Source organism: Lepisma saccharinum, unplaced genomic scaffold (assembly GCF_977018435.1).
Source record: "Lepisma saccharinum unplaced genomic scaffold, izLepSacc3.1 HAP1_SCAFFOLD_976, whole genome shotgun sequence".
Lineage (NCBI taxonomy): Eukaryota > Metazoa > Arthropoda > Insecta > Zygentoma > Lepismatidae > Lepisma > Lepisma saccharinum.
The window spans coordinates 1-15667 of record NW_028143628.1 but is presented as its reverse complement, the minus strand read 5'-3'; the positions used below and the strand labels follow the sequence as shown (position 1 = coordinate 15667).

Sequence of the window (15667 nt, the reverse complement as noted above, 5' to 3'; positions counted from 1 at the left end):
TGTCACCATATTTTAACGACTTCATTCTGCTCGCAAGATGCATTTTTGTTCCGTCTCAAAAATCTGACTGAGAGATACGTTATACTGCGCACCAGCCAACTGTCGGTATTGGCCAAATCTCGCTTGAAGTGTGTCTGTTTGAAATTTTCCTGGCAAGAGATATTACATTCCTAACTCTTCTTTACAATATCTGGTTATTTCAATCAGACAATGTGGTTATTTTCAGGGGACTGGAAGTTTCTCTGGTGAGTTTTCCTGACGGGGCGTTCAAACTTTCCCAACCAGTCAAGGAACTTATGTAGATACAAGACACACTCATCTGAGGATTTGTTTGTCAGAGAATACTGTAAAATGTTTCTTAACCTCGCACCTTTCCATGGAGACTTGATTGACTACTTCCCAGCAGTTTAAAACAATCTTAATGGACTCTGCAGTTACTTCATAGTTCGGTAAATTGTTTTTTGGCCCTTGTTGCTTTAAACCTTCAATGACCATATGGTTGAAAACTTGAACAACTAGTTTTCATATTTTGTCTTTCTAGGGAAGTTGGCCACAGAGATTTTAATGATAATTTATGAGCATATTTTAGGATATTATCACTTTCCATACTAAAGAGTGTTCTTAAAGTTGCAAATGATGTAACATGAATATCACAGGTTTTCAAAATCTGGGTAAACAACACTCGCATTTTCATTTTTCTCATTGATCCAGTTGTTTCTAATACACTTAAATAAGTGCACAGTGTCCACAAGATAAAACAAAGAACTCTTATTATCACTTGGATGGATATACACGAAGTTCTGTTTATGTTCAACATTAAACATGGACATAGCTTTCCTATTTATCATGTTATCTGAAACAACACATATAATCTTAATGCCTGAATTTTCAAGGCCAAATATGGCATTCTGCAATGACTGAGCAGTTAAAGTTTTCACGGGTAATATACTATGCACAACTTCCTTGTACTTGGAGAGCACACTGTTAATCATAAATACACGAGAACTTTTTGCAGCTTCAGAACTATCATAGGCAGTACCAACAATTGTACCTCCCTTATAATCGATGTAAGATTTGATGTGGATTTCATCCAATATCAATGAGCAGTACAACTCATGGTCTTTAAGGTGAACCACTTTTACTTGAATATTCATTAGAAAATTACCTTCACTTTGCTCTGCAATTGGACTTGCATGGATATCTGAACATAATTTCTTTGAAGTATTTGGATGTGGTAAAATAAAATTGAATCACGGATGAACCTATATGCATATGGAGACATAAAATTCAACAATGATGAGAAAACAATAATCTCAGAATCATGTCTCAGCCGTTCTTTGCGAACATTTAACAACCGTACTTGTGATTTTATAAAATGAAGCACTGACACTCTGCTTTCATGCACAGACTCTTTTACATTATCCAGAAGGATTTCAATGGCTTTCAAAACATCACTGATATTACATGTTGATTCAACACTGTCGAACATTTCCAGGAAGTGTATTGCATCTTCAATAGCATGTGTAGTTGAAACCTTACGTGAAAATCTCTTTGCATTAATTTCAACTCCACGATAAAACACTGACAAAGATTTGATTTTGATTTTGATTTGATTTAGTTTATTTTACTTAGCGTTTTGTGCCTCTTGGCTAATTTGCGAAGATGGGGATGAGTGATGAAATGATGAAATTGATGAATGGACATTCACAAACAAAAATTGCTAACCATTGTTATAACTGTATCTTTAGTCAAAATAAAAATAAATGTCTGATGAAGGGAGTGTGTGTTCTCCTGAAACGTCACAACGAAAAACTGTGTTCTTATGCTTGTAATAACCGTAAACTACAAGAAAATAATTAATCTACTCACTCACCAAATTTATCAAAGTAGTCGTCGACACATCTAGAAGTCCGGTCTCATTACAGAAACCAAGGCTCCATCCGAACATAACTTCCCACTCGTGATGTGAATGAAGGATCTCATGCGTCATTTCAGGCAGCCTCAACAGGATGTCTCCAAAAATAGCAGTGTTTCCCAAGATATTCGATAAGGCTATAACAGAGAATCATAAAGTACTAACGAAAAAAAAGAACTCTTTCTGTTGGTTGATTGTAACTAGTAAACATAAAGAATTCAACAATTGTGCACACATTTTCATGCATTCACCAGGTCTCTCCGATGACACAGTGGTAGCGTCGTCACCTTGTAATCAAGAGGTCCCAGGTTTGATATCCGGTAGAGGCGTGGTTCGTATCTCACTTTAAACTGTAGGTCCAGTCCCAATTAGCCTTACTGTGGATAAAGTGAACTTAAAGCACAAACTCAAACTCATGCATTCACCATAAAACATGTATCAAGGTAATATATTTTATGCACTTTCAAGCATCTGGGGACTATCTTAGCATAGTGAATAATATATATTTGTTCCTCTCAATAATCAAAATTCATAAGATATGGCATATCTCAGAATTATAATTAATAATATAGGTACTTATGTTTTGAGGAATGAAAGATGCAGGACCAAATCAATATGCAGGGTGTATACAATGAACCTCCAGTTTTATAATAATGTTTGAAGAACCTGGTACCATATGTAGGATCAGGTCATTCTAGATGAATGTGGTAAATACAGTTTAAGTATTATGTACTTGAGGTTTTGTGTCTCCGTGTTGCATAATTGGATAGTTTTTTTTCAGATTAATTTTGAAGGCTCATTGGCTTCATTCACGAACGAAGTGACATGCTATCATCTCCGTTCCAGATACCATACACATAGTGAATGAAGGTAGAGAGCCTTCGAAATTAAGTAGGAAAAAACTATCCAATTCTGCAACATGGAAACATAAAACTTCACTTATGTAATCAGGTCATTGTTCTTTCGTTTTATATACTCTTAAAGTTTATGCTCTAGGCTTTTTCATAGATGACATGAGTCTTGTGAGGCAGCACTCTTGTAAACATGGTGTCAGTACAACAAAAAGCACAAACCGTGATTGGTTTGCAGAAACAAACCATAGTTATGGTCCAACATAACTTTCATTGTTTGCTGTATGGCAGAAACATGTACTAGTTGAAGTGGCCTGGACAAGTTATTGGAGCAGTGAGGTTCGTAATATGTTAGATATAACTTTACCAGGTAGGTGGATCAGGCCACTTCGTTCTCCTGATATTGATTGATTTCATATATTTTACTTCGCTTTTCTGCCACTTTTGGCTAATTGCGAAGATGGGGATGAGTGATGATATGATGAAATTGGTGAATGGGAACTCACAAACACCCAGGCCAGGATTCAAACCTGAGACCCCTGGCATAGTAGCGCGATGTGATAACCACTCCACCACAGAATAGCCTAATGAGGCTGAAAGGCAATGTTAGATGAGAACAATACAAACACACACCCAAATAAAAGCATATGTAAGTAAGAATGTAATATTGTTTCACTATCCTTTTTCTTTTTATGTTTGTAATGCTTAAGTACCAACATGACTGCTGTTCCAATAACATAGTGTTTCATTCTATCATCATAATCCAGGGGATCCCAAACTTTTTCGTTTCACGGTGCCCTTAGTGTTTCAAGAGGTCCTGGGTTTGATACCTGGTGGAGGCACATTGCACAGTTGTTCATATCCCACTTTAAATTGTAGGTCCTGTCCCGATTAACCTATCTGTGCATAAAGTGGACTTAAAACATCAATTCAAACTCAATGCCCAGAATGAGTCTCAAAATTGGCACCTTCAGTAGCAAGGTTGTGATTCTAACAATCAACATGCTCTTCAGCCTAAGCATAATGAAGGTATAATTTTTAGGTATATTCGGCAGAAAAGTGTGCTAAAATAAGAATGGAAATTTTGGGAAAAATAACACCAAAAAGTGGGGAAAAAACATAAAAAATCAAATCTCTATCCATAATGTAAAAGAAAAGGGAATTTACTAATTACAAATTTATATTGGATTGATTGATTTAGTTTATTTTAATTCGCGTTTTGTGCCTCTTGGCTAATTTGTGAAGATGGGGATGAGTGATGAAATTGATAAATGGACATTCACAAACAACCAAGCCCGAGCAGGATTCGAACCTGGGACCCTTGGCGTTGCAGCACGATGTGCTAACCACTTGGCCACAGGGTCCGGCTCAAATTTATATTGTTAAGGCATATTTATGGTAATTTAAAGTCATAACTGCATTTTTTATTTGGCACATGTTGGCGAGTTTTAAGTTGCGAGAATTCTAGTCCAGTTCATATGCAATAGTACAGGATCAGGCAACTGAACCTGACGGTTTTTAATTACAAATAAAAACAAAGCTCTTTCATGCAAGGAAGTCAATATAATACATGTTGTACTACAACTCAAAGCATTTCAGGAAAATAGCATGAGGGACAGTTACATGCAATTTCTTGACAAGAACAGGTCATCTTTTGAATGACCTGAACTCGTTCGATGCTCTCGGGATTTCGAACCTCACGATGTCCACCAGGTGTTCTCTTCATTGCTGATTCCATCTCCTTGAAGTTCCTTATCCGCAGTAATATAGTATTCTGACTGGTATCATGCAAATAACGGTGAAAGTCGTTACCTCGAGCAACTTATGTTTAGTGTTGATATAAAAACCACCAGTTTCGGGTGCCACGCCTCACAGGTGTAAAAAAATGAACTGTCCTTCTCAAAAAATTGCATGAAACTGTATCTCATGCTATTTTCCTGAAATGCTTTGAGATGTAATACAACATGTATTAAATAGATTTCGTTGCATGAAAGTTTTGTTTTCATTTGTAATTAAAAACAGTCATGTTCAGTTGCCCGGACCCTATACATTCATACAAATTAATCTACATTTGTTTTGCTTGTTATGAGACACCAAGATGATGGTTCTCGGTACCACCTACCATCCAGGACACTGTCTTCCTTTGGAAATCTGCTCCCTGGAACATAGCCGGAACTTTCAAGGATAACTCTGCTGTTGTGTATAACCTGCAAAGGCAAAGATATTGCATAAATAGTCCATTGTGAAATACTTGAAATAGCAACAAATTATGAATTAGTAGTTTCTTATTTTAAACAAACCGTTAGATTTCACAGGATATAATCAAATTTTAACATTTTAATGCAATATATATATACAGAGCAACCACAATGAAAAGAATCTTCGACCAAAGGTCTCAGCACACCTTTACCTCGATCTGTTCAACTTGGGCCATAAGGAAGGATGCTCCACTCAGCTCCTTCTCTCCACACGGGAGTGCGATGAACAGGAGTCGCGGGTCTGTGCAAGCTCTTTTCCTTGTGGTTCCACTATACCACAGTGGGAGGCAGGGGGTGGGAGTTGAGGTCCATGTATGGAGTCAATGGGGACAGAAAAATCATTGTGCACAAAACACAGCGCAAGTAGGTCTATTCGATCTGTGCTTACAATCAGAACTTGGGCCAAGTAAAACGTAGGCTAATAGAAAGCTAAAAAATATATCATTCTTGCACTTTCTGCTTGAATCTAACTTCTAACTTAAAAGACATCAAGTTCTAAATACTGATTTTTTTTAAAAAAAAGGGGAAAGACAGAAGAAATCTTATATGTTCATTTTGCTTGTAACATGCTCTTTGTTTTATGTCTAGTTTAATTAAAAAATATTTTTTGCCAGTAGATTACACACATCAGACCTTTATTTTATAATTAGATATAAAACAATTACAGTTGCACATAACACAACAAATGAAAAAAACTTGTTTCAACATAATTTACTATTGAATCTTTCAAGAAAAAGTCAACACAGCAGTGTTGTATCTAACAGATCTCATTCTCTTGTAAAAGACAAGACAGAAACAAGTGAATACTTACACTGAATACTTTCTCTGCAACCACATTAACCATTTTAAACTGTCTCTCATAATGATCCAGTCTCAGGAGGCCTTTTGCAGCTTCTAGCTGTTCCACTCTTCTCTTCTTAAATAGACGTTTAACTAGTTTCCAGTTAAGAATATTTACATTTAAAGTGTCTACTTCTTGGTGATCATAGATAATATTTCAAGTTGAAATACACATTTTTTTGGGGGGGGGGGATTTAATCAGCTTAAACAACTAGTATAAATTTTATTGTTTATTATGAGCCTACTACACATCGATTACAGATTTGTAGAAATTTTGATAGTGTGGAAATGTGTTTTATTTGGAGTTCACAGGTATTTTTCATGACCTGAACAATTATGAGTGTGCATTGGTTGTGCCACTTGTTATAGTCTGTATATTTCAATATCACAGTGACCTATGACTGGTGCACCAAATTTTATAAAAATTCATCTGAAAAACCACCAACATATTCACCACTCCTATACTTTTAAAATAAAAAGTAGAAACTGGCTTTCTTGAGATATTCCCATTCATAGAAAGTAATATCACTTCGCTCCTTATGTCAGGTGACGTGGTATAAACATAGCAGCAGTATGTATCTAAAGTGGCAGTAAATGCATGGATGCTAGCAAACACATGCACACACAGGAGTAAACAGAGTGGGAATATCATTGCTCAGAAAACGCATGTAAGCAATCATGAAGTTCCTGAAGTAGGCTATATGTGAACAGGTAAAAAAAAGGTAAAGTGTTCCCCTGTGCATAGCACCACGCCATGAAGGCATATAGGGGGTGTGGGGGAAACGCCCCACACTTTCTTGATCCGGTCGTGAGTGGGGGTGATGTGATCAGCATCATGCCCCTGACCGCCTTTACCCCCCAGGGTTTCCCCTAGGTACCCATGTTATTCGACGCTGGGTGGGCGCCGGAGCCGCTTCCATCGTTAGAAAAGTTCCCAGATTTGAACCCGGGACCTTTAGCATGGTAGTCAGACGCGTTACCGACTGAGCCACCGCGGCCATTATGTGAACAGACACAATAATAATCAAACCTTGTAAATGGCAGCCCCGTCTAGTTCGCTGCACTTTTTGACACTCGGTGCAGTGTAGGTGTATCCAGTATCAGGGTGGTGCAAGGAAATGACATTCAAACAACCAGATGGAAAGCGGTGTTCAAGTTCAGTAGATTCAACAAATGCCTGTCTGCTGCTATAAACGGTCATTTGATTAGTTAGTACTCACCACATGATCGTACACCACACATACACCAGTCCAGAAGGTAGTGCAAATGATGGAGACACCAAATACACTACTTGACTCCAAATCAACGAACTAGATGACTCAGTGTTGCACCGTGTAACTAACTACACTAGTGTCCAAAATTAAAGCAACAAACAGAAATCCTTTCCTTGTGTGATTATTTTTGTTGATAAATTTGCCAAGTTTATCCTGTTGCTATCGTGACTTTTTTGTTGATAAATCCTGGCAGGGTTGACCACAGGGGGGTTTTATGGTGCAGGTTGCACCATCGAGATCTTTGGGGAGATTTTTTCCCTTCAAATAATATAAAATTCAACATTTATATCTTTTTCAAAATATATGTAAAAATTTAACACCTTAAATGCACCATATTTAATCCATTAGATGAAGAAATGAAAGTGTTTAGGGCATATATTAGGCTTTAATTGACACGTGGGTTCTGAGGGGGATTCTGAATTAAACTTTGGGGGGGACAGTATCCAACTCTAGGTCTTAGATTATGGCGAGTACTTTAGTTAGAGGGGGATTGAGCATTAAATTGAAGGGGATACCCAATTCTTGTGTATTGCTATTGTCTTAGACCGTTGCGGAAATTCTGGTGTGGAGCCTGAGAATAATTTTTTGGAGGAGGCAATATCTACTCTTCAATATGAACAATAAGTCTAGAATTGGCATGGAAATTTTGGTGGTAGGATTGAGTACGAAATTTAAAGGGGGAGATAGAAAAAAGCTCTTTATAAAGTGTTAAATGTTAGATTGTCAAGGGATTTATGTAGTGGAGAGAGAGTTCGAACATTACATTTTGGAGACTGTATTTAGCGATAAGGCTTCCACACGTTTTCGACCCCGAATGTGCCAAAGGAAAAGCTGGAAAAGGAAAAGACTAAATATTTCGGGATCTTAAGAAAGTATTGACACCCCATTAAATTAATATTCTTCAAAGTCTGCAAAGAAATGGATGTAAAAATTTTATTTTAAGTCCACTTTATGCACTCTAAGGCTAATCAGGACTGAACCTACAGTTTAAAGTGGGATTCATGCGATATTCTCGATTTTAGGGGTAGTCTTGAGTGATGGCACCCCTATTTAGGGAGGAGGGACAGTTCAATTATAATGTTCAGTAAAGCTAAGGAAAAAGTTACTTTCGGTAGACATGCTGTTGTAATTAAATATTTTGGGGGGATTACGATATGGTTTAAGGGCGCGAATGATATGATTTGGGGAAAACGCATGACATGATTTTGGGGGGTAAGGGCACCCCTGAATCCTGGCACATTAAGGTTAGTTTATTTTCTATCTTAAACCAGTTGTCTATGACATCATAAATATTACTATCACCTGATCGTATTATGTGGTCAAATGGACACACGGGAAACAATTTCCGTTTGTTGCTTTAATTTTGGACATTAGTATAGATGCTTTGGTGCAAAGAGAGTCAAAAAGTGTAGGGAACTAGACGGGGCTAATGTATTTGTACCAGATTAGTTCTGAATTAAACAAAATGAATTTGGGCCTAGTGGAATGCTTAAACATTACAAGGCAAATTGTCCCCTTATTTTATTTAGTTTTATTCTTACATCATACATGTTCTCACAGAATGGAATTGTAGTGATCCTAGAAGAGTATTTGGTTTCAATACTTGAAATATGCAGTGTGAAAACTCAAGTGAATGGACTTGGCGATGCACAACTTGCCTTTATAATACTTACGCAACACACCCTGCAATAAATATTTCAGTACCCAGCAATCAGAAGTTCTGCCTTACATCATAAATATATTTATATATTATTTCCACAAAATTTATTTGTACAATTCCATGGGACCAGGCACGTATCCAGGAATTCCTTTCGGGGGGGCTCAACACCATTTTTTTAAGGGATGTAAGAACCTCACAATTGTATGTTCAAGACCAGTGGTGGCAATTGGGTTCCAAAACGGGGGGGGGGGGGGTGCGGAGGGCGTTGCAAGCAAAGTTTACTTTCTCTTGGTAGACAAGGCTTAACATTAAGAGGCCATAATGTTGAGGCAAGAAAATAAAATATGAGGAGCAACTATAAGCCACTGTAAGGCTGTCATTTTAATCAGAACGTGAAATCGGAACATTTGTTATCACTCGACCACTCTGTTTCCATGCATTACCATTGTGTGCCGGAACCATCTCAGTATGTGTGTTTGTCCATTTCTTCTCATCAGGCATAAAAACATCTATGGTGTCTTTGAGTGTTTTTACGAAGCTGTTACACATGCACGGGATGGACAATCCACTCGACAACGTGAGATTCAAATTGTGGGCTGCGAACTGCAGAGGCAGACAGCTCTCGAATATTTCTCCCTGATTCGAGCCTGAATACCACTAACGTGTCTTGTCCTCCCATGTTTGCAGCTCTTATAAAAGCCGAAACCCACCAAATTGTTCAGATTCAGGCCTTAGCACTAACAAGTGTTCAAAAATGCCTGTCACAGCTTCCGGAGTCTTGTCTTATATCGGCACGAAACAAAGGAAGTCTTCTCGAATACAGGTGGATCACGAAACGATTAATGCACAGTGAAAACCTTTCCGTTCCCAACACATCTAATGTTTCGTCTCCCAGTATGATCAAATGCTTACTCATTTATCTCCAGTGACGTGCCCAAGGGAGGGTTGGTGAGGTCATAACCCCATTTGACCCAGTATTCCTTTTTTTTTTTTAAAAAAAAAAGAGAGGAACGTCAAAGACAGGGAAAAAATTGAAAAATCAGGACTGACCACCAAAAATAGTATGCGTAACCCCTCTCCCTTCCGAAAATCTTGGGCACGCCTCTCTTTATCTCGGACACATTTTTTTTTAAAATCAACTCCCCAGAAGTTTTTATCATTCCGTATTGGAGATTGAAGTAAGATGCGTTCTTCCTGCAGGTTTGGATATGATCCTTTAGGGTGCTGTCGTCTGCCTGCTTTCACACCTAACCTTAACAAGGCCCTAATTTTCCATCCTTGTGACTTGGATTTTCAAGACTTAGGAAGGTTTCAGACTGAAGGGACACGCAATACATGTCAATTGAAATGGACCAATCAACAGCAACGTTTCACACCGTAGCGACACAAAAGGCCACACAAACCTAATTTCGACTTGTGAAATCCTCAGGCGACAGGGTGTGAAATCTCCCTTATTAGGCCACTGTCATTGTCACCTCGAAGTAGTAGCTCTTGTTGACCACAGAAAAAAATTCTTCTCAACCGGTGGGAATGCTCCTCAGTTTTCTTCTCTCTCCTATATTTTCTGTGCTTGTTCACTATACAGGCAACACCTTACGATTTGATATACACAGGACATGTACTATGTAGACATTTTAACGAATAATCGGTTGAAGTCAGTTGGTAGAGCCCTGATTTGGGTCCTGGTAGAGCCTGCAATTTCCACCTAAAATGTCTACATATGCAACATCTTGCTTTCTATTCTCGACATTCAAATAGATCAACCGAAAAATTGAATCCGCGTATTTATATCCTCATTATATTTTAGAACGCTCCGCAGATAAAACGATTCGTTAATATTGCCAGTAGTTGACTCATTCTCTCATTCAAGAACGTACCCTCTCCCGCCTTCAATAGATTAGAAATTACAACGAATCGCCCTACGTGTGGCGCTACCTTTGTTGTGCAGCTTCTAAATGCTGACAAGTTTCTACATAGTGCTCAAGTGCGCTGCCACAACACCGAAAGCGCAAGAAAAGTTTACGTGCAATATTATCAACAACAGGGTTATAGAACATTCTCCGTCTTGCCTCAATAATTGTGTATCTCCTTAAATCATCGTCACATTATTCAAACGGCCAAAAACCTACGTCACATTCAGTGGCGATGCTACATAAAGGGCAACTAGGGCACTGCCCCACAACAATTTTAACATAAAAAGTTCATCTGAAGAGACGATCGGTATATACGCGTAAATATTTTTGTTTGTTTTTTCCCTCAACCCCTACGTTGCTGCAACCAGACTTACAGGGTATGCACCCTGTGCGAGGTTAATATATTTCTCCGTCCTGTTGGAGAGAGTAAAATCTCGGCTCTGCCCCGGAGACGTGACGTCACTGACTGATCCAAACATTTACAGCATAGGCAAGGGACGGTCCCCTCACAATGGAAAAGCGAAAAAATTCGTAGCCGTCTCTGGGCAGGGAACGAGGTGCCCTGCCCATTCATGTTTGCCTCTTTCACCGTTCAGTGTTTCCAACGCTTGGCAGGCAGTTCATTCGTTCTTCCAGCCTGCAGCAATAAGATAGAAAAAAATCCCTCGAATGCTTTTCTTCGCGCTTGTTCCGGCGACCTGAAAAGTTGACAACACTTTTTATTGCACAAACTATAGTCCCTCGTATTTTCAAAAAGATCCTCCTTTCTTCCCATTGTAATACGGATTTGGATTTGAGTTAGTGTGTGAGTTTGCGTTGCGTTCCGTCTGTGCGTATTGGTCGCTTATGAAATAATTAGTTTTTCGCGATTTTATAGTTACTGTACGTGTTTATTTATTTGTATAATTGTGTCTGTGTTCCAGCAACTTGACATGCAGAATATCTTCGTAAGTATAAACGAAATTTTGGGGGTACATGGCCAATGTAAAGTGTTGTAACTGAACTTAACGGTGCATCATCTTCCTAGTTAGTCATTGATATTAGTAGATACTTGGTGAATATGACATTGAATCATGTAGAAACATTAATATCTACGCCTTTCAATTCATTGACAATGGAAGAGAAACTGCAGTGTAACATTTTTCTAATCATTCCAGTATCTACCCAAAGTTTAGTTACTGCAAGCGTATAGGGTTCCGACGTCAGTATTCGAGTTATTTTTTATTCATGTAATTTGTTCCATATGTTGCTGATTTTTCGTATTCCTACGTAGTGAGTATTTAATGCTCTTTGGAGAGATATCTTGATCAGAATGTTAATTTTATTCCAAATTGTTCGAACAATTTACTTACTCCATATCAAGGAATTCCCCTCAAAAAACTTAAAGAGGAATATCAAGGTTAACTGCCCCCCCCCCTCCCCACCCAAAAGAAAAATGTGCCCTGCCTGACTGAAAAGGCACGCGCCGCCCCTGGTCACATTATTCAAACGGCCAAAAACCTAATTTTATCTAGTGTAAAATAAAAAAATTCCTTGGGGGGGGGGTCTCGAGCCACCTCAACCCCACCTTGGATACGTGCTATTAACAATAACAGGGTTATAGAACATTCTCCGTCTTGTCTCGATAATTATTTCTCCCAAATTATCATCACATTATTCAAGAAAACAAAATCCTAATTTTATCTAGTGTAAACAGAAAAAAATCCTGAAGGGGGGCTCGAGCCTCCTGATTCCCACCTTGGATGCGTGCTATTGACAATAATAAGGTTATAGAACACTCTCCGTCTTGTTTCGATAATTATTTCTCTCAGATTTATAAATTTATTACCTTCAAGTAGTATCGATCTGCGCCAGTGGCTGTTTGTGCCCTCGGGCGTTTAATATTCGCAATTCATTTGCACGTACTTATAACTAATTTGCACGTACTTAGAACTAATTCGCACGTACTTAGAATTCATTTGCATGTACTTAGAATACTTTACATTTATGTATTTGCATGTTTATAACTTTTTATGAATATATATTTATTTATTTTATGAAAAATATGTATATAAAAGGTAATTAGAGGTACTAAACGCTATGCATATGGTTTTATATTCATTACTGCAAAGTATGTAATGTATAAATCGATAATAATTAATGTTTATAATATTGAAAATAAGTTTTTATGGTTTATGAACCGCTATGAACGGTGGTAATGGTACGATTGGGGACGGTCCCGGTACTCGAACCCGCGATATGTAATATTATTAATTAGTACTATGTAATAATTTCATCATGTTATGAAACACGATGGTCTCACACGCTAGACAGAATACTGTCTCAGAATCTGAACTCCGCGCAGGTAGAGGAGAAAGGAATTTGGGGGGAAGTGCGTTCAAGGTCAAATGACGTCACAACGTCAGGACAAAGGAAGAACCTGATTCACCAATCAGAGAACGCGTCGGTAGATTTTCAGAACCGGTTTTTCCAAGGTTAACCAGTACGCAATAACAGGGGAAAGCTATGCAATACTGTAGGGCAGGGGAGGGATTCAACCAGACAACAAAGAATGTCTGAGAATGCGCAGCAAGGGTCAAATCTCTGAAGCTATGCGTCGCTTGTAGAACCGGTTTCCGCCGCCAATTAATATTCCGCTCAGGTTTGCCTTCAAGGCACAGGACGCTTTAGCGCAGGTTTTTTTTATCTGTACTATGAAGAAGGGAGAGCTATTAGGGACGGGGCCTACAGTTTTCATCATTTGCTTTTATCACGGGGTAACGAACCTAGGACCCTTTGATTATTGATTTAGGTAGTAAATGTATGTTACTGTGTGCTATTTAATTTAATTTTAAGATTATTTTTTACCAAACTTTGACTTTATGTCAAACATTTTCACAGCTTATCCTTATTTTTACAAAAATAACACTATTTGTACTATTCAGGCAACATTTTTTATTAAATTTTGGACTCGCAAAGATATTTTTACAACTTTTTAACTTATTATTTTACAATTTTATGTTAATTGTTTACCAAAATAACACTATTTGTACTATTCAGGCAACACTTTTATTAAATTTTGGACTCAAAGACATTTTTTCAACTTTTATTAGTTTATTTTACAACTTTAAGTTAATTTTTACCAAAATAACACTATTTGTACTATTCAGGCAACACTTTTATTAAATTTTGGACTCAAAGACATTTTTTCAACTTTTATTTGTTTATTTTACAACTTTAAGTTAATTTTTACCAAAATAACACTATTTGTACTATTCAAGCAACATTTTTTATTAAATTTTGGACTCACAAAGACATTTTTTCAACTTTTAACTTATTATTTTACAACTTTATGTTAATTTTTACCAAAATAACACTATTTGTACTATTCAGGCAACATTTTTTATTAAATTTTGTATTTACAAAGAGATTTTTCAACTTTTAATTTATTATTTACAAGTTTATGCCTATTTTTTTACTCAAATAACACAATTCTATCTGTTCAGGAAAGATTTTTAGTTACATTTTCGACACACAAAGTGTGTGATCTCAATTTCTATCTGTTTATTTCACAAGTTTAGCCTAATATTTACTCAAATAACACGATTTGAACGTGTTTTTTTTATTACATTTTGGACACATCCACACACACACACACACACACACATCCACACACACACACAGAAAGAGAGAGAGAGAGAGAGAGAGAGAGAGAGAGAGAGATTTTTTCCAACTTTACAGGATTATTCTCTAGTTTACTCAAATAACACAATTTAGATGTGGTTTGAATTAAATTTTGTACACATGAAGTGTGTTTTGTCAAGTTTTACCCTTTTATTTTACAAGTTTAGGCTTATTTTACCAAAGTAAGACCTCTTAGTCTATTCAAGAAAGAGTTTTCAATTATATTTTGGATGCAAAAGTATGTTTTGGCAAGTTCTACCCTTTTATTTTACAAGTTTAGGCTTATTATTACTCAAATAACAACGAAAGTTTGTTTATTTTAGAGTTTGCTGAGTATTTTGTTACTTTTATACTAGGTAAAGTTTTCTAAATATATCAATCAGGTAGGGCTCCATCCATATACTTTTGTTTTTGCTGTTTGGAGATGATGCGATCAGCATCACTCTCCATCTGCTTTTTATTTTATGTACCCAATATTATTTTGAGGCTTAGTGAATTCTAGAGCCTATTTATGCAGGAGAGAGGGCTTGAAATTTTTGATCTCAGATAACCCACAACTATTTGTCAGAGTATTTTAAAGGATATTTTATATTTATTATGTGCCACTAGAATATCAAAGCTTGCTTAATTTTTATGTCTGTAACGCTGTTATTGTCTTTATAGCTAAGGCTTACTGGATAAAGTACACGAAATGTTTATCATTTCGACTATTTACCTTTATACGAGGCCAAATTTTTAGTGTAACGAAAATTATTGTGTGTCTATAAAGAGTGAAATGCCTTTACCGAAGGGTCCACAACTGGACGCTTACCAACATTGTTTCTTTTTTTTAAATATAACCATTTATCAATATATTGACAATTCACAGGACAAGACGAAGTTCACAGACGACTGACTATATGAACCATAGGTCGACTTGCTAAACTTTTTTCTATGCTAGAAGAATAACTTAGCCTTATAGCCTTTTTCAAAGTATTTTTGAAGTATTTCTGGTTTTTTGGGTGCATCAACACTTGGGTTATTTCCATTTGGTTTATTATACGAGGCTACAATCACTATCTGAACACTGAAATCCTCTGATTGAAACTAAAAGCTTAGGCTGTAACTAGGGACTTAGTATGTATAGCGACAATTTATAGGACAACATGAACCTTACAAAGGATTATAGGTGACGTAGAACCATACGCCAGAGCTTTGTTAATCTGCAAGAAGCACTTACAGCTAATATTACGAGGAAATGAGCTTGATTTTTACTGTTTCACGAGAATGCTATCTTTTATACACCCAATATTT

At 37.1% G+C, this 15667-nt stretch overlaps 1 protein-coding gene across 1 annotated transcript in view; it reads right to left on the bottom strand.

Moving 5' to 3' along the window:
- The window catches only part of LOC145983458 (coiled-coil domain-containing protein 134-like), a gene marked incomplete at its 5' end in the record, with an annotated part of 35617 nt that extends 29677 nt beyond the window's left edge, over nt 1–5940 (bottom strand). The window contains 3 exons of the mRNA XM_083116564.1: nt 1874–2052; nt 4889–4973; nt 5836–5940. Of these exons, the coding sequence (XP_082972690.1) occupies nt 1874–2052; nt 4889–4973; nt 5836–5940 (369 nt within the window). The remainder of the gene's footprint in view (nt 1–1873; nt 2053–4888; nt 4974–5835) is intronic.
- Between the last annotated feature and the right edge of the window lie 9727 nt (nt 5941–15667).